This window comes from Sceloporus undulatus, chromosome 3 (assembly GCF_019175285.1).
Source record: "Sceloporus undulatus isolate JIND9_A2432 ecotype Alabama chromosome 3, SceUnd_v1.1, whole genome shotgun sequence".
NCBI lineage: Eukaryota > Metazoa > Chordata > Lepidosauria > Squamata > Phrynosomatidae > Sceloporus > Sceloporus undulatus.
The window spans coordinates 20,508,349-20,527,722 of NC_056524.1; the positions used below are offsets into that span (position 1 = coordinate 20,508,349).

The window sequence follows — 19,374 nt, forward strand, 5'->3', positions numbered from 1 at the left end:
AATTAAAGAACCAGTAAATGTCATTGAGTCTTAGCCACTGACCAACTGCCACTTAAAAGTCACAACTTGCAACTAGGAAGTCAGAAATTCTGTACTTGAGAGGTGGCTGTGCCAAATGTATAGCAGTTCTGATTCAATGGTGGCAAACAATGCTGATTTAAAGTGAGGACAGTGCTTCCTATCATAGAAATGGTTTTAGGTACTCAAGGATCACAAGGCCATGTGTCCCCAAAGGTGGCACCCAATGAGTAGTGGTGCTCCAGTAAATCAAGACTGGAGATGAGGATTTTTCCTTCTCTGTGGCCTGATGTGCATTCTTGCATATGGAAAATCCAAGCATTGGCAGCAATGGCTGTGTGGTGTTGTGGACATCCCTGTGAGCTCCCAATTCCCACAAGTGAACCCACCCCCCTTGCACACACACACCTTGTAGTTCATGAGGGGTGAGTCCATGTGAGTTACACCATGAGCTACACAGAGGTGACACCAATCCTGGTGATGCCACTCTAAAGAAGTGTGTTTTGTGTGTTGCTTGCCTTCAAGTCATTTGTGGAAACCCTAAGGTGAACATATAATGAGGTTTTCTTCAGAGTAGGTTTGCTATTGTCTCCCTTTGAGGCTAAGACACTATGACTTCCCCAATGGAGTATTATAACCAGTTGGGTTTTCATGACTGAGCAGGTATTTGAACCCTGCTCTCCAGAGTCATAGCCCAATGCTCAAACCACTCTGCCACACTGTTGTTTTTTTTAAGGAGACACACTAAAAACAGAGAAGGCAGACTAAAAGTAGATTATTGGGATCGTGGAAATGTTGAATGTCTGCAAGAATTGAAAAAGTTGAGGATTCCATCTTAGAAATAGGGATTTTAAAAATGTTTATCATTTCCCTTATTTGTGTGTGTGTGTGTGTGTGTGTGTGTTTTCCTTTTACCATTTTGAAGGTGGCATGGTGCCCACTGTTGGGTCTTCCTTCCTGTTGGTAAACCCTGGCAGACTTATCTGGCAGTAATGACAGGCACCATTTTAATTTCCCCCAATAACACTGAGAGATGCTTCAGCGGATGATAAAAAAATTAGATGGAAAATGCTGGTACTTGCTTTATTTAAGACAAGGCCAGAGGAGTTGGGAGCAGGGGATGTCAGGGCACTGAAACTCCAAGCCATGAGATTCATCCTGTGCCTCCTTGGTTGGCAGGAAAAATGGTATTTGATCCTATGAATGCCAAATGTCTATACATGCGGTTTGAAAAGTTATTTTTTAAAATTGTAGATCCTAGCATCCTGCTGACCAACATGATTAGTAGACATGTTTGAGTCCCAGTTTTGGAGGAAAAGCAGGGCATAAATAAGTTAAGTTAATATTTGTGATGGCTGTATTCCAAAACATAACATTTCCAAGCTCTATTCTGGACCCAAGGCTACTGATGTCTGAACATTTGCCACTGCTTCATCCATGTCCAGTGCTGCTACAGGCTTGATGAAATGTAATGATTTGATCAAGGACTACCCAGAATTGATGTTCCTTGTGAATAATATTAAGAAATTTCTCATCTCTGACACTTTAAATTAGATCGTTCAGTGAATCTGAATGCTCCTCTGAAAAACAAAAGCTCAAACCCTGAAGATTTTCCATGAGTTTGCATTGCCCATGGTGTTATTTTGGTGAATTATGTCTAAATCTGATCTTATCACGCTCCGAGCAGCTGCAAGTGCAGAAAAGCTAGGCTACTATCAATAATTTAATGTGTCTGACTCATTACAAAGTCACCAGAAAGGATGGAAATATTCATACGGTGGCTGGATTTTTTTCTTTAAATGTGCTCTATGAAATGTCTTCAGATCAAATTATAGTATATCTGCACTTAATTGCTAGGTATCTAAACTATCTGCTAGCTCTCTCTCTCTCTCTCTCTCTCTCTCTCTCTCTCTCTCTCACACACACACACACACACACTGTTGTGCATATGATGCCTCATAGACAGTTTTAAAACAAAGGTGGGAATTCTGCAACCTTCCGGATATTCTTAAACTGCTGCTCCCAGCATAGTCAATGGTAAGAGTGGCTAGGAGGTGCAGTGCAACAACATCTGGAAGTCTAAAAAAATACCTTGACCCCTGATTTAATGGTTGGTCAAGTATTTCTTCATGAAACATCTTCTTTGGTGCATGAATAGTCCAAAGGATCATGATTATAAAATTAATTTGAAAAACTAAGTATTTGTACATTTCACCCCTACATCAGGTTGTTCAAAATGCATTTCAAGTGATTAAACTACTTCCATCTTAGCTAGAAAACTTGTATCATAGGTTAAAGGTCAGGAAGTAAATATTTTAGTCAACAGGCTGACAGAATATTCACTGGCCTGTAACATTGTTCCCTCTTTTTATGACATTGTGCAAGCTGGTGTGTGTGTGTATGTGCTTTCAAGCCACCTGTTGACTGGCAACCCCATAAATTTCATAGAGTTTTCTTTGTCAAAGAATACTGAGAGGTGGTTTTACTCAAAAGTGGTTTTACCAGTTCCTTGCTCTGAAATACATCCTACAGTACCTGATATTCATTGATGGCCTCCCATCCTGTTACTAACCAGGGCTGACCCTGCTTAGCTTCCAAAATCGACAGGATCTGGTGCTTTAAGGGTATTTAGGTTCTTGATATTCTATGCTTGTTACACACACTGAGATTTCATTGGTTCAACCCTACAAGTGACATTATTTTGTATGTGAATGATGCCATTTTGGCTGCGAAAGAATCTACATTCAGTTTGCTACTCATATGGAAGAATTGCAGGGGTGAGTCCTTACCCCACCAATTGATTAAGTTTTTGTTAAGAGCATGGAATATTCACATACCTTGATGTGTAGGGACAAAAATTGTCAGAATGATCAGAATCAAGTAATAAAGAATGAATTTAGGTTCAGTTAAAGCTCGAATTTGGTTGAGAGCAAGAACTTTGCTGGCAGTGGCTCTATTGTTGCCAGTAATATTCTGTTGGTGGTGGTGGATGTAAATGCTGTACCCATGAGTGATGAAAATGAAAGGCCAGCATGCTCCAGGTCAAAGCACTTGAAGGAAGGCCACAGAGAAAACAATAGATGAAAAAATGGAGTAATAAATAGTATAGAAAAGGAAGTATTAACAAAAAGGCAGAAGTGTCCAGGAACTGATGCAAAAATATGTCAAAGGAAGAAGAAGAAAAATCTTAAGAGGGAAATGAGATTCTGAGGAAATGAAATCATAGGAAGCAGCCACTGCCAGTTTTCTTGGCAAAAAAAAAGAGCCAATTCTTTGCCTACAGCCTTCTAGCTCTTAGGAAGTGTACCTTATTCCCAATCACATCTGTAATCATGCAGATCTCTCTAGAGCTATAAGAGGGATATCCAGTTGTTACAACCGACACCTCACACAAAGATGTCACTTTCCAAAAATAATCACAACATTTCATCAACAATGATAGTTTGATGTTTTTCATTTCAGGAAGAAGAAGAGAAAACACCACGAGAAAACTACCCTTTTATTGGCTTTATTGGCCCCACTAGTCTATAAAAATGGTACACATATTTCAATGGCTTAGATGACAAAAAACATGTAGCTTTCAAAGTTCACTTGCAGTATGTTTATAGACTAGTGGGGCCAGTAAAATATACCTCCTTGTTTCCTCTCTATTTCTAATTCTGCAGACTTGTATTGGTATAAACAGGGCTTTCAGATGTGTCTTCCAAAGTAGCATTGGTAGCAAAATGGAAAGGTGAACAGGAGATACGTCAAAGAAACTGTGCCTCCTGCCAAGAAAGTGTGGTGTTACTATCACTGATTTAGCACCACAGTTGATGAGTTGTTCCTATACTGTTGTTGTTTTTGTTGTGTGCCTTCAAGATGTTTTCAACTTATGGTGACCCTAAGGTGAACCTATTACAGGGAGGGTTGAGGCTGAGAATGTGTAGCATTTTCAAGGTCACCCAGTAGGTTTCCATAGCCAAGCTGGGATTCCTTCCCTGGTCTCTCAAGTTGTAGTCCAATGCTCAAACTACTATACAATGATGGCTTTCTCCTATACTGTATGTCAGTGGATTTAGAATTAGGCTTCCAGATCTCAGGGCCTGGCCCCTCTTCCATACTTTTCAGGGGGATGGGGAGAGATTTCAGGGTAAACAGGCCTTAAATATATATGTGTGTGTGTGTGTGTGTGTGTGTGTGTGTGTGCTTTTGGTCCCCTTCTGTTACACAATGCTTTGGAAGTGGATACTGTAGACTTCACTATTAAAAGCTGATCTTGGGATTATTTCTTTTGTTGGTCTTAAAATAACATGTGTTCCTAAAAGTAGTGCTTGTAAAGGGCTGGATAGGGCTGAAAAAAATGTGCTTTTTCTTGTACAGTGCAAAGCGTGGGAAATAAATGGTTCAAGCTGATAGATATTTTCTCATTCGTTAGACTTGGGACTTTTTCACATTATACAGTTACAATTCCACCCCAACTGCATCCTATGGAATCCTGGGCTTTGAATTCTGGTGAGGCACTAGAGTTCTCAGACTGAGAATTTTAAATATCCTTCTGGAAATTGCAAATCCCAGTTTTCCATGGGATGGAACCATGACATCTAAAGCTGTGTCATAACGGTGGTGTGTGAAAGAGCCCTGATGGACTACATGCTCTAAGAAACTGTTGTTATTGTTATTGTTGTATACCTTCAAGTCATTTATGAGTTACAGCAATTCTATAATGAACGTATCACTTAATGTGCTAATATAAATGACATTAACAGGGGGTTGGTTCCTCAGCTTTCAGTGCTTGGCTGAAATATTCTTGTAGTCTGGCAATCCTGTTTGGTACTGTCAACAACCCCGAAGTCAAAGACTGTCTGTTTTGTTATTATTATTATTATCATTATTTCTTCCACATTGAGGTTCTTTTTTAAAAGCCTCAAGTTCTTTCCATAAACATGAAGAAATTTTGTCAAATTTCTGAGAAATAAAATGAAGCAAGTGTCTTCTGAATTTTCTCCAGCTAAGTTCACTACAACTATTTTCAACATGGAGAGGGCCATGTTGTATGTGTTTGTCATAATATATGTGTGTGTACAGATTACAGATCACATCGAATGTATTTACCTGTCCCTGAAGGCCAGAGACAGTCTAGGGATTCTGTTGGTCTACCGGCCACCCCGTGCGCTAACAGATTCCCTGGCCGAGCTGACACAGTTGGTCTCGGAACTGGTGCTGGAGTCCCCTAGGCTTCTTGTCCTGGGGGACCTCAACATCCCTTTTGAGGCCAATGATATTCCAACTGGTGCAGCTCAGGAGTTCATGACTACCATGACAGCCATGGGCCTGTCTCAGTTAGTCTCAGGGCCAACACATTGTGCCGGTAATACTCTTGATGTGATCTTCAGTACGGACATGGAGGCTCCGTTGGTAGAGATCTCTAATGTCTCTCCCTTGTCATGGACGGATCATTTCCTGGTTGAGGCTAGAATCAAGGCTCCTACCATTAACCCTCCCGGGGGTGGCGGACCCATTACGATGGTCCACCCTCGAAGGCTGATGGAACCCATAAGGTTCCAAGAAGCCCTAGAGGGGTATACGACTGGCTCTGACGGCGATTCTGTTGATGCCCTAACCGACATCTGGGATACTAATCTCTCGGGGGCTATACACAGTATCGCTCCCAAGCGTCCTTTCCGGCCTGCTTCCAATAAACATCCCTGGTATACGGAAGATCTCAGGGCAAGGAAGCGGATCGTGCAACGACTAGAGCACAAATGGCGAAGACATCAGCACTTGTCCGACAGGACACTCCTTCGCTCTCATTTGAGAGCTTATGGAGTGGCAATACGTGCAGCAAAGAATTCTTTCTATGCTGCACGTATTGCGTCCGCAGAGTCGCGTCCGGCAGAGCTGTTCAGGGTTGTGAGGTAGCTAACTCGGCTCCCTCCCACCCTGAGCCCTATTCTGGAGCCATCTAAAGCCTGCTGTGACGATTTTAACAACTTCTTTGCGGATAAAATCTCTCGGGTAAGGGCTGATCTCGACGCCAGTCTTTGTGCAGATCCTACAGTAGAGGTGTCTGAAGCGTCCGTGGTCCCTGTTATACTGGATCACTTTGAGTTTGTTAGTACCGATGAAGTGGACAAGATCCTCCGAAGTGTTAGGAGGACGACTTGCTCTCTTGATCCCTGTCCCTCATGGTTGACAGCTCAGGGGGGAGATGTGGTGCGACTAATGTTGCATAACATAATTAATACATCTCTAAGTGAGGGTCAGTTTCCATCCAAATTAAAACTAGCAGTGGTTAAACCCCTGCTAAAGAAGCCCTCCATAGACCCCTGCTCCATAATAATTATAGACCCATCTCGCTGCTACCTTTTTTGGGGAAGGTGATCGAGAGAGCAGTCGCCTTCCAGCTTCAGTCGATCTTGGACGACACTGATTTTCTGGACCCATTTCAAACCGGCTTCCGGGCGGGCTATGGAGTTGAGACTGCCATGGTCGCCTTAGTTGATGATCTCCGTCTGGGCATGGACAGGGGGAGCATGTCCCTGTTAGTGCTTTTGGACATCTCAGCGGCCTTCGATACCATTGACCACGGTATCCTTCTGGGACGTCTGAGGGAGTTGGGAATTGGGGGCACTGCCTTGCAGTGGTTCCGTTCCTACCTCTCGGGCAGGTCCCAGATGGTGGAGCTGGGGGACTGTCGCTCCGATAGGAGGGCCCTGACATCTGGTGTCCCTCAGGTAGCGATTTTGTCCCCTATGCTATTCAACATTTACATGAAGCCGCTGGGAGAGATCATCCAGAGACATGGGGCGCGATGTTATCAGTACGCTGATGACACCCAGATAATTTTCTCTATGTCTCCGACTGATACAGTAACTAAGGATGGCATCTCTCCTCTAGATGCCTGCTTGGCGTCGGTAATGGGCTGGATGAGGGAGAACAAACTCAGTGTGAATCCAGGGAAAACGGAAGTACTGGTGATAGGTTCCCTGGTTTCTGGTGGTGAGATCTGTCACCCGGTCCTGAACGGGGTCACGCTCCCCCTGAAGGACTCGGTGCGCAGCTTGGGAGTGCTCCTTGATTCGTCGCTCCAGTTGACTTCTCAGGTCGATGCGACGGTCAGGAGTGCCTGTTATCAGCTTCGGCTGATACGCCAGCTGCGTCCCTACCTGGACCGAAAGGACCTAGAAACTGTTGTACATGCTTTGGTAACCTCTCGATTGGATTTCTGCAACGCGCTCTACATGGGGCAACCCTTGTACCAAACCCGGAAGCTGCAATTGGTGCAGAATATGGCAGCCAGATTGGTCGCTGGTAGTTCCAGGTCAGACCATGTAACACCTACAGTGGTGCCTCGGGTTACGAATTTAATTCGTTCCGCGGCCGCTTTCGTAACCCGAAAAGCCTTCGTAAGCCGAAATGCCATAGGCGCTAATGGAAAAAAAGCCGCGGTTCCCTTTAAAATAGCGCCGAAGTTTTTCGTAACCCGAAAAAACATTCGTAACCCGAAACAATAATTCCCTATGGGATTTTTTCGTATCCCGAAAATTTCGTAACCTGGGTAATTCGTATCCCGAGGTACCACTGTATTCTAAAAGATCTTCACTGGCTGCCTATTCGCTTCCGAGCTCAATACAAGGTGTTGGTTTTGACTTATAAAGCCCTAAATGGCTTGGGCCCAGGGTACTTGGAGGACCGCCTCTCCCCATATAATCCGCCTCGCACACTCAGAACTTCCGGGACTAAACTGTTGGAGGTCCCTAGGTCCAATCATGTGCGGACCTCACAGAGGGCTTTTACTACTGCTGCCCCTCCCCTTTGGAATAAGCTCCCTGCAGAGCTTTGCTCCGCCGCCTCATTAGCTGTTTTTAAAAAACAGTTGAGAACATACCTATTTCGGCTGGCCTTCCCACCTTAATTTGTCCATTTATTTTCCTGCCTCTTTCCCCACTTTTCTCTTTTGACCCTGGATTGATGTTTAATTTTCATTTTTTTCTGCCCCTGCCATGTGTATTTTTCTATTTTATTGTTTTCCTGTTCCTGTCTTGTAGTAATGTTTTTAACTGTTTATTGGATTTTAACTTTGTATTGTAACGTTTTTTAAATTTTGTAAGCCGCCCTGATCATACCCATGGAAGGGCGGGGTATAAATAAAATTTATTATTATTATTATTATTATTATTATTATTATTATTATTATTATTATATTAATAATATAAATATTATGTAACTGTTAAAGGTTATGGACTCATCAGAAAGCCTAAGCACTCAAAATACATCTGCCGCAATAGCTTCCTTCACTCCTTCACTTTCCTTTTAAAAAAACAACTACACTTTTCATGCCAAATAGGGAGAAATCGGCACAATTTTCTGAGCTCCTATAATAATCAAATGGAAAAGAAATCCTCATCCCACCCCATTCAGTTCTAATGGTTACAGATGCAAGAACTCCACTGTTATAGCATGGCTTGAACTTGACTTTAAAAGTTTCCAACAAATGGCAGTCCATTTCTTTGTACCTTCAAGAGTTTCTTCCTTATCTTTAATTAAAATCTACTTTATTTATTTCTAATTATACAATTAAATATATTTATTTATTTAAAATTATAATTGATTTGGTCCACTACTCTGGGGCAACCAATTTCCTTCCTCATCTTTGTGTAAACCATTCATTTATTTGGAGGTCATTTTCATATTGCCCTTTAATTGTTTTTTCTGCAGGCTAAACATAATGAACTCCTTAAATCTATTTTAAATATGACTGTCCCTCACCAAAGACTCCTGGGTAAATCTACTGTGTGTATATGTGCCCTCAAGTCACCTTCTGACTTAGGGCAACCCCATGAATTTCATAGGGTTTTCTTAGGCAAGGAATACTCAGAGAGGTTTTGCCAGTTCCTTCCTCTGGAAAATTTCCTAAAGGAACTGTTATTCATTGGTGGTTTCTCACCTAGGTACTAACCGGAGATGAGGCCACTTTCAAGATCAAGATCTGATGCCTTTAGGGTATTTAATTCCCTGCAAATGTATTAGTCATAGGATAAGAGGATAGATTCTCCTATGGGTTAGCAATTGGTTAAAGTTAAGAATATTTGGAGATTTTTACACCACCTGACCTTCATATGAACATGCTTAGGTTTTCCCATTTTCCTAAATTTTGCAATATATTTAACTTTTAAAAAAGGGAGTCTATAAAGGTTGGAATCCTGTTGATTGGTCACAACTAACTCATTGAATCAGTTGTGGAAGTGAACCAACATGTTAATAAATCCAGTTGATTCATGACTCACAGGCTAACTGTTGGATTTGGGCCAAAATGTGTATATCTATTTGCCTTTGCCTGCTCTGACAGAGAACCTATAGGATGTCTATATATCATCAAATCATCCCACCTCCAAGACAGAAAGCATTTATTTTTATTCTGCTGCATCGTTCATAGTATGTTTCAAAGAACATTAAGATAACTACTTGGATAAAGAAAAGGGCTCTAACTGAAAAGTATTTTCTGATTATTTTACCTGAGATGGAGTGGGGTGGGATGGGGTGGGAAGAAGTCAGTTAAATGGGATTAAAATGCTTCAAAGAAGAGAGTTGGTAAAATGGTTTAGCTTACAGGGGAAAGGGGGTTCTTCTGTCTATTAACACTTCTGCATATGGACCTCAGACTCTAAGTAAACAAAAACAAAGAAGCTTTGCTTCTACATAATTAATTAACAATTTCTAAATATGTTTTACAAGAGCACAGTTCACCAGGAACACATAATCCTCATGGGTGGCATAAAACAGCCACCACTAAATAAAACAGCATTCTTAACATTAATCCCTATCAAGTAGAGAAGCCAATGAAGAATTAGACTGAGACAGATCAGGACCCAGACTGCCTAATGTGATGTTCAAGAATATTTTCCTTGGAATGTAAATGAAATTTCTATATTGTTACCATGAAGCATCATCTCTTTATCCCAAAATAGTTTTTTCATTTTGAAAATTCATATATGGTTCATGAGAGCCAGTGTGGTGTAGTGGTTTGAGAGTTGAACTATGACTCTGGAGACCAGGTTTGGATTTCCCACTCAGCCGTGAAACCTACTGCATGACTTTGGGCAAGTCACATACTTTCAGCCACAGGGAAAGGGAATGGCAAACCTCCTCTGAAGTAGTCTTGTAAAAAGAACCCCATGATAGGTTCACCCTCTGGTCGCCGTAAATCAGAAATGACTTGAAGGCACAGGACAACAACAGTGTGTGGGGAGGGAGAGGGCAATGTCTGCATTCTTCTACAAGGGGAAGAAGTTTAAGAACACCTGCATTATCATATGTTGCCTAAAGGACTTTGATTCCCCCCTCCCCCCTCTCAAAATGCATTATTGTTTGTGGGGGGAAATTGTGTGGAAAAACCAATGTATTTGCATTTCAAAAAACTGATCTAATCATTCTTACTCAGGGTAAAAAATATCACATGGCAGGTGACAGGTTTTTTTTCTTCCATGGGATGAAGCCATTCCTCATGTGCATGAAACTAATGCAAGCAAAATTGGTTGTATAGCCACATGACTTGCATTGAGCACAATGGGTAATTTGCTCCTCAGCAAACTGAAATGGAGAAGAGAAAACTGAAGACAAAAGGAAAGCATTCTTCGAGAACTGCAATCTATAACAAAGACTAGATCCAATAGGCTTTAGTTACAAGAAGGTACATTGCAATTGTTCAAGGGAGACTTCTTTATAGTAATAGTAGTTTATCTATGAGCCAGCATGGTGTAGTGGTTTGAATGCTGAATTCTGACAGACCAGGGCTCGATTCCCAGCATGGTCATGAAACCTCTGATTGATCTTGGGCAAGTCACATGCTCTCAGCCTCAGGGGAAGGCAATGGCAAACCTCCCCTGAACAAATCTTTAAAGAAAACCCCATGATAGGTTTGTTGTAGGGTCACCATAAGTTGGAAATGACTGGAACGCACAAAAACACACAAGGTTCAGGTCTGGAAACAGAGGAAAGAGTGAATTTTCTTTTGTTGGAGTTTTCAGATGGCGGTAATCTTTGAGGGTATTCTAAGTTGGTATTATTGTTTGAATTGACTCCAACTGCAGTTTAGGGGGCCAAAAAACCAACAAAAACAAATTGTCATGCATTGTGTGTGTGTGCGTGGTGTGTATGTTCAGGGGTGATCTTGTCCAGCTAAACAATACCACCATTGCAGCTCAGAAATATAGCAACAATGCTCTAGAGGAATTATTAATTTAAAAATAAATATGACTCATTTTTAAATTAATAATAAAGGCAGAAGAAGGAAAGGCTTGTTGTTGTTGTTATTGTAAAAAGTGTGTGGATGTGCAAAAATGAAATTCAACCTAACATGGCATGTTGTGACATTAAACATAGATGCTTGAATCGATGCTAATTGTCAGTCTGGATGAGTCCCAATTTTCCTATTCTGCATCTCTTTGGAAAGAAATGGCTGGTTGCAAAGCATATCCTGAAATAAAGGCAATCCTGACTGTAATACCAGCTTATCCATACTGGAGCATAATAGTTACATAGCACAGTGCCTGGTTTTTAAAACCCGAAAACCTCTCAAGAGTTCAGGCTGAGATAATTTGGATGCAAACCTGACCAGATGTTCATGTCTATTGGGTCCATAAATTTAAGCTCATCAAACCATGAGCTAAAATGGAAGGTTGTATTTTCCTGTTCCACAGATGACTGTAACTCATTTTAAAAACCAAGCTTGCTTTATTTTATTTGCCATGTGTCACGACCTACTTCAAATGTAGAAAGTATTTTTAAAAAGTACAAAGAATCCAAAGCCAATTAACAGACAGAATTTTATTAAAGGACTGAAGCATATCCCCCCCCCCCTTTTTTTTTTATACTGGAATTGCAATTCCCACACTTTTCTGTACACCACAAAGTCCATGGGGTCATACATCACTCCCTTACATTCCAAAGACAAATGTGGAGGTCACTATTTCAAACACCTTTTAGTGCAGAGAAAATACCCCGTATGCCTTGTGGGTCTTTCTGAGTGTTTTTGTGGGGAGATGGGGACAGCCACTCTCTAGAAAATATAGGTATTTTTTCCTAAGAATTTTTTATAGCTTGGAAAGTCCTAGGTCAGTGAAGTTCCTCCAGCCCACTCTTGTTCACCAGTTTCATTGGAAATCCATTGGATTCACAGAGTCTAGATCAAAGTGGTATGTCTGGAGCTTGTCAGACCTCTGCAAGAAAATGTCCAGCTCTCCTTGAGCATTCACATATTTGAAATACTAATATGCCTTCCCAAGAATGTAAGTGCACATAAAACAATGTGTGACTGGTATCCTATTAGTGAGATACACCTGTGCAGGTCACACTACACATGTGTGATGAATTATTCATTGTAGTGCAACAGACAAATTTTGCTGGTGCCATTGGACGTGAATCTGTAAATGCAGCAATGTTCAGGGCTGCATTTCCATGCTGCAATTGCACATTGAACATTGTGGTTGCACACTGTAAAATGCAGTTGTGTTTTATGCAAGCAAGAACTATGTTGAGCAATGCTGCTATTCTGCATGGAGGCTGCATGGTGCTGTTTACAATATGCTGAGGTAATGCTGGATTGCAGCCTTTATATTTTCAAATGGGATTGGCTAGAGTGTGCACAGTTGAGAAAAATACACAGAAACATACATAGCTAAGTTGAATAAATGAGGCAAACAGATGTGTAAAATAGGAAAAATTGGTTAAAAGATCACAAATTTCAGTACAGGAAGAATACACAGTCTTGTAACCTGAGCAAAACAAGGACAGGAAGAAGGGACAGGTAAGGTTCATAAAAACTCAACAAAATGGAAACAGATAGATTTTATGATTCCTATCACTCTGGGTTCAATTCCCAGCTGGGTCATTAACAGACTGGGTGACCTTGGACAAGTCACATGCTTTCAGCCTCATGGGAAAGCAATGGCAATTCTCCCCTGAACAAATCTTGCCAAGAAAATCCCATGATAGGGTTGCCTTAGAGTTACTATAAATCGGAAATTACTTGAAGGCACATGACAACAACAAACAGTTTCTTGACCTCTTGTTTCTCATGCTCTAGCAAACTTTCCAAGTCATCAGCCTGGAGGAAGTGAAACAGTGACTTTCAGAGGGGCTGGTCAAGTGACATTCCTGGTTCTGAACAGCCTGAACATCCTTATACTTTTTTATTGCTTCTGGCCAATGATCTAGAAATCTCATTAGTATTGGAAGCTCTGAGCATGCTCACTTTTTAGGAAGAGCTCCCAATTCTAACCAGCCCAATCATCTCCCCACCACTACCATTATAATTTATCTGGAACTGGAAAGGTGGAGATGGAAAAGAAATAGTAAAATGTTTGTTCGTTTGTTTTAGATATTTTAGACCTCATCCTTCTACCAAAAAATGGCAGACAAAAAGGCGGCAGCAGCAACTGCAAGTAACAATAAAGACTGACTACTTTTCCTAGGTCAGAAAAGTCTTGGCAAATATAAATCTTTTGAATTTCTATTAAGGAGGTACAGAGCCAGTGTGGCATAGTGGTTTCAGTGTTGAGAAATCATGGATCAAATCTCTGTTCAGCCGTGGAAACTCACTGGGTAGCCTTGGAGAAGTTGCACACTCTCAGACTCAAAGGAAAGCCATAGTGGCAATATCTCCTCTGAAGAAATCCTGTTGAGAAAACTCTAAGACAGCATAGTCATACGTTGGAGTGAATTAGAAAGTGCATAGCAAGATCCAGTGTTGTATAGAAATCTGAGTGTGAACACGGACTGTGGAAAACTAGGGATCAAATCCCTACTCAGCCATGCAGACCCACTGAGTGACCTTGGGCAAATCACCCCCTCTCGGCCTTAGCAAATGCCATTTGAACAAATCTTGCCAAGCATATTCAGTGATATGTTCACTTGAGGGTCCCCATAAATCAGATATAACTTGAAGGCACACAGAAGCATCAGCAAAGGAGGAGCACATAAAGATAGCAAACATGTGAATAAATATCCACAATCAGTACATCAATACCTTTTTTCAGATCTCATTTGGTCTCAAAAAGCAGAACTGAGCTAACATTTGGAATGTAGTTGATTTAGATTGCAGTGATTCACAGCCTTCCAAACTGGGAAGTATATATCTGACCCTCTCTCTGTATTGCCAAAATGTACTTCCATTGCTAAAGAAACCCATTGGCAGAGAAGGAAGAGACCTCTATTTGAAGTCATAGGGAGTTGTTGCCAGTCCATGAAGACAGTTCCAAACTAGTGGACATATAAAGCTGACTTAGCAGCTTCTAATATTCCTGTCTATTTTCTCACTATGTCTACTGAGTTTATAGCTACAGGTAGAATGCAGTTTCCTGCCTCCTGCAGCTGATCGAAGATAATATTTGCCTGTCATGCTTGACAGTTTGTCAATATGTACTTGATTCTGAAATACTAAAAGCATTTTTGATTGACAAGAACAACAGTATGTATGGTATATGTGGTATCTGAATGCCCAGTGCTGTACATTTTCAATGGGATGAACTGTCATGCATGTGTGAATATGAGTTTTTTTAGTGTGTAGTGAAATAGCAGGGGTTTATGTACGTGTGTATGAGTGTGTGTGAGTGAGAGAATGAGTGAGAAAGAGAGGACAAAAATTAATGAGAGTGAAAAAGAGTTCATGTGACTGCTGTGTTCACGGGTCTTTCCTACAGAGGTAGGAAAATGCATGTAACTTTGTAGTAGAATACATATATACTGTGTTGCTGTTGTCAACTGCTCTCGATACCTACGGCACACACACACACACACACACACACACAAAACGTATGCATATATATTACAGGTTACTTACTACAGGTTCAGTTCCAGCCATCTCTAGGTAGAGTTGGAAAAGCTCCTCTCTGAAACCATGGAGAATGGCTGCCGATCAGTGTAGAAAATATTTACCTTGATATTTTATTGTTAACTGCTGTTAAGTCACCTTTGACTTATGGTGACCCTAGGAATGTAAATCATCTAAAGGTATCAGATCCTGTATAATATCAGTAGCTAAGGAGGGTCAGCCCTGGTTAGTACAGTACTTGGATGGAGTACCACAAATGCATACCAGGTGCTGTAAACCATATTTCAGAGGAGGGAACTTTGATTATTTCTTGTCTAAGAAAGCCCTATAAACTTCATGAGATCACCATAAGTTAACAGGTAATTTGAAGGCACATAAACATGCTCTCACACATGGATGAGAGATGTCCAAGTCACTCTGTGATCACCAGCCCTGTTCAGGTCTTGCAAACTCAGGGCCACAACTTTCTTGGTTGAATTCATCCATCTGTAATATATTCTTCCTCTTTTTTTTCTGTTACCTTCTGCCTTACCATTGTTGTCTTTTCTAGTGTGTCATGTGTTCTCATATGTCCAAAGTATGACAGTTTCAGTTTAGTCATCTTGACCATCTTGTGGCCAAGAACCAATGATCTTCCTTGAAATAGAAATGTTGAATTTTGCATTGTAGAAGAAAAAATGGCATCTTACAATTTAATTTTTCTTGCCTCAACTCAAAATATATCCCTCTCTTCTCCTTCCTCTGACAGAATCCTCTGAAGGCATTCCTGGGATCCCTACCACATATGCTGCTATCTTACGACTCAAGTCTCTCAGCTCATCCTACTCCTCCAGAACCAGGCAACGCTCAAGCAGTCCTGCCTTTGGTAGTATCTCCTCACCAAGCTGGCATGGAGCAGCAATGGCAGCAGCAGCACAACAGTATCACTCACCCACAAGCCTCTATCATGTCTCAGAGGCCTTCAAACATGATGGTATGTTTGGTTTCCCCTGGGAGTCCTTTCCTATCAAGAAAACATGGGTCACTGGAACTGATATTTTCATAAAGGGGTTATTATATTCAAACTTCTTTCTGGATCTGCCAGTAAATTTCCACAAACCTCTTCTAACAATAGGGAGTCACTTTTCTGTAAATATCTTAGATTAATTTTAAAATAAGCACTTCCAGCTTATTTCCTGGAGTTCTTTTCTTATTCAAGCCATGGAAACATAACTGTAGAAAATAGATATGAAATGAAATTGCATTAGAACACAGCCTGATCTATATTACTTATGTCTGTATCTGTGAAACTCAAGACAGTGGGGCTTGGGGAAGCGATATATCTTTCTCGATTGCTCCAATATTTTTCAAATTGACTCCATAACAACAGTCATGTAGTTTATAACTGTGAAGATCTATTTATCAAACTAATTTTATCATCAATCAAACATGCTTTATAGAAAGAAGGCTTCCATAATACCTATAATGTATACCTTTGTATTCTTCCAGTGTAAAAATTCTCTGAGATGATAAATAGTATGTGCTATTCAGATGAATTTCTCTCCTAACATTTTCCCTTTTTTCTAATGAACCTTAATAATGTCTTGATATTATTTCTAGCAGAATTGCTTTAAAAATAACTATATGATGAACATAAATAAATGAGAAGATTGTTTAAATCCAGAAAAGGGAAGAGTTGAAATAATTGTACTTAACAGAGGTTAAATGATTAGAGAATATTAATGAAATAATGAAATAATCTAAAATTAATATTCAACTTTTTAATGAATTTTTATTTTGAAAATTAATTAGTTGATAGGACTGAGCATATTTCAAAATTCAGCACACGCACTGGAGATGTAGGATCTGATTAATGGTTAGTGGATAGAACAAAATAAAAATCATTTCTATACCACTAGGAAAAAAATGCTCAGACTACATAAACTATGCAGATCTTTTTTTCTACCTGTCCAACAAAATCTTATTCAAAATATTTAAAATGTAAAGGTAAAGCTTTCCGTGTCTGACTGTAGGGGACAGTACTCATCTCCATTACTAAGACAAAGAGCCAACGTTGTCAAAGACAGATCTGTGATCATACAGCCATCATGACTGCACAGAACACTGTTATCTTCCCAACAAAGTGGTACCTATTTATCTACTTTAACTTATACATGCTTTCAAACTGCTAGGTTGGCAGAAGCTGGGACTAGTGATGGGAGCTCATCCCATCATGTGGCAGTTGGGTCTGAAATGTTGACTTGCTGATCTTGCAATCAATAGAATCAGCATCTTAACCGCTGAGCCACTGCATTCCAAAATTTTCAAAATTTTTATTTTATTCAAAAATCAAAAAATGAGAGCTCATAGGTGACATTCTCAGTTACCATTTCCAAGCTTTAGTACACTCCCATTTGAATGAATGTTAAATGTGAACAACTATATTCAATGCTTGTTGTTGTTGTTGTGTGCCTTCAAACTGTTTCTGACTTATGAAAATCCTAAAGTGAACTTATCATGGTACATTCGGTGCATGGAATAACTAATGAGACGTCATCATGTTTACCATACCTTCCACCTTCCCTGATTTAGCAGGCACAATCCTAGTTAATCCTCTGCTTTTCCACTTTTTCATCTTTGAAATTATCCCAGTTACACTTTGCTTCTCTCACTATCCGCCTCTATCCTCAGTTTATTTCAACTGCTGCAAAGTGCAGAAATAGTTTGCGCTCGCCAGGGACATAGCCGGGGGGAGGGTCCGTGGGATCCAGACCCCCCCTTCCATTAGATGCAATGAATGGTGTGTGCTGCCATGCCCAAGCCCCATTATAATGGTGGCACTTAGTCTGCCCCCCTTCCCAAAATCCTGGCTACATCTCCCTGCTCTCGCTTAACTGACCAGGATGGAAAGACAGGGACAGAATCATGTTCTTTTCAGTAGGGAAAAGCAAACTGCTGCAGCCTCTCCTAGCTTGTGTGTTCATCCTCATTAATAACTTATACTTCTTGACCACACTTCGATGTTGGTTGGTAACACATGTTTTGGTTTTCATCTGCAAAATATTTGGGAGTATTTGCTTACTAATCTTGCTTTGATGATGCTGCATGACTTGGGTGTGATGCTCATCAAGGCTAAAAACCCTATACACGCTTTTGTTCTTGGGTGCCTTCAAGTCATTTCTGACTTATGGTGACTCGAAAGTGAACCTGTCACAGGGTTTTCAGGGGCTGAGAGTGTGTGACACTTACAAGGTCACCAACTGAGTTTCCATGCCCCAAACCCTGGTCTCCAGCATTGCAGTCCAACTCTCAAACCACTATACCATGCTGCCTGCACCTGTGAGTAAGTCTTATTGAATTCAGTGGAGCTGATTTCAGAGATGACACACATGCTGTAAGATAACTTTGAGACTGCCACTATCTCTCTCACAGGATGTGTGTGTGTGTGTGTGTGTGTGAGAGAGAGAGAGAGAGAGAGAGAGAGAGAGAGAGATAGATAGACTAATATGGTGAAGGGTCTGGAAACCATGCCCTGTGAGCAACGACTTAGGATGCTGGGGATGTTTAACCTGGAGAAGAGGTTAAGTGGTGCTATGATGGCCCTGTTTAAATACTTAAAGGGATGCCATATTGAGGAGGGAGCAAGCTTGTTTTCTGCTGCTCCAGAGACTAGGACCCAGAACAGTGGATGTAAGCGACAGGACAAGAGATTGCACCTCAACATTTGGAGGAACTTCCTGGCAGTAAGGGCTGTTTGACAATGGAACAAACTCCCTTGGAGTGTAGTAGAGTCTCCTTCCTTGGAGGTCTTTAAACAGAGGCTGAATGGACATCTTTTGGGTATGCTTTGATTGAGATTTCCTGCATGGCAAGGGGTTGGACTGGATGACCTTTGGGCTATCTTCCAACTGTATAATCCTATGATTCTATGAAGAGGAGGAGGGAGAAGAACTAGCAAGAGAGGGAGGGAAGAAGACATTTATTTATTATCAATTTTTGTCATTGATGGTCTTCCCACAGAGAAAAAGCAGCAGAAATATCTTTATTGAAAAGATATTTCAAAACCACCTTTCAGGACAAATTGTCCTCCCAGGTTGGCATTCAACATATTATACAATATAATAAAATGCAATATAAAAACCATCAAAATAAAGACCATATTATGGCCTCTAATATTGAGCAGTAAAAATCTTCAGTACCAAGTTGTCGTTTTTTTTTTAAAGATTGATTAAAAATACTTGTTAAGATTTTTGTTAGCGTTTCACTCCTGCCTACTTTAGCCAGTAGTCTGACAGGATAAGAATTTCTTTATAACAAAAAGAGCTTCATGTTTATAGATACAGGGAAATAAGTTTCAGAAGCCATTTTGACATCACCAAGAGAGGCTCACCATGAAGTCTATATCTACTATGTATAGATTCCAATTTAAAAATAAGTGTAATAACTCATTCTGCAGAAGGATACCTTTGTACACTGATTTTTCAGACTATCATGGCTATGTCTTTATAATAACTCATATTTAAGTGATATTTTTCAATATACCACACCATAATGAGGATGAATAT

At 40.6% G+C, this 19,374-nt stretch overlaps 1 protein-coding gene across 5 annotated transcripts in view; it reads left to right on the forward strand.

Moving 5' to 3' along the window:
- The window catches only part of CNTN5 (contactin 5), a 932,298-nt gene that overhangs the window by 575,870 nt on the left and 337,054 nt on the right, over window positions 1-19,374 (forward strand). For all 5 annotated transcript variants that reach the window (XM_042459705.1, XM_042459707.1, XM_042459709.1 and 2 more), the window contains one exon: window positions 15,579-15,803. In XM_042459705.1, coding sequence (XP_042315639.1) covers window positions 15,579-15,803 — 225 coding nt within the window. The remainder of the gene's footprint in view (window positions 1-15,578; window positions 15,804-19,374) is intronic.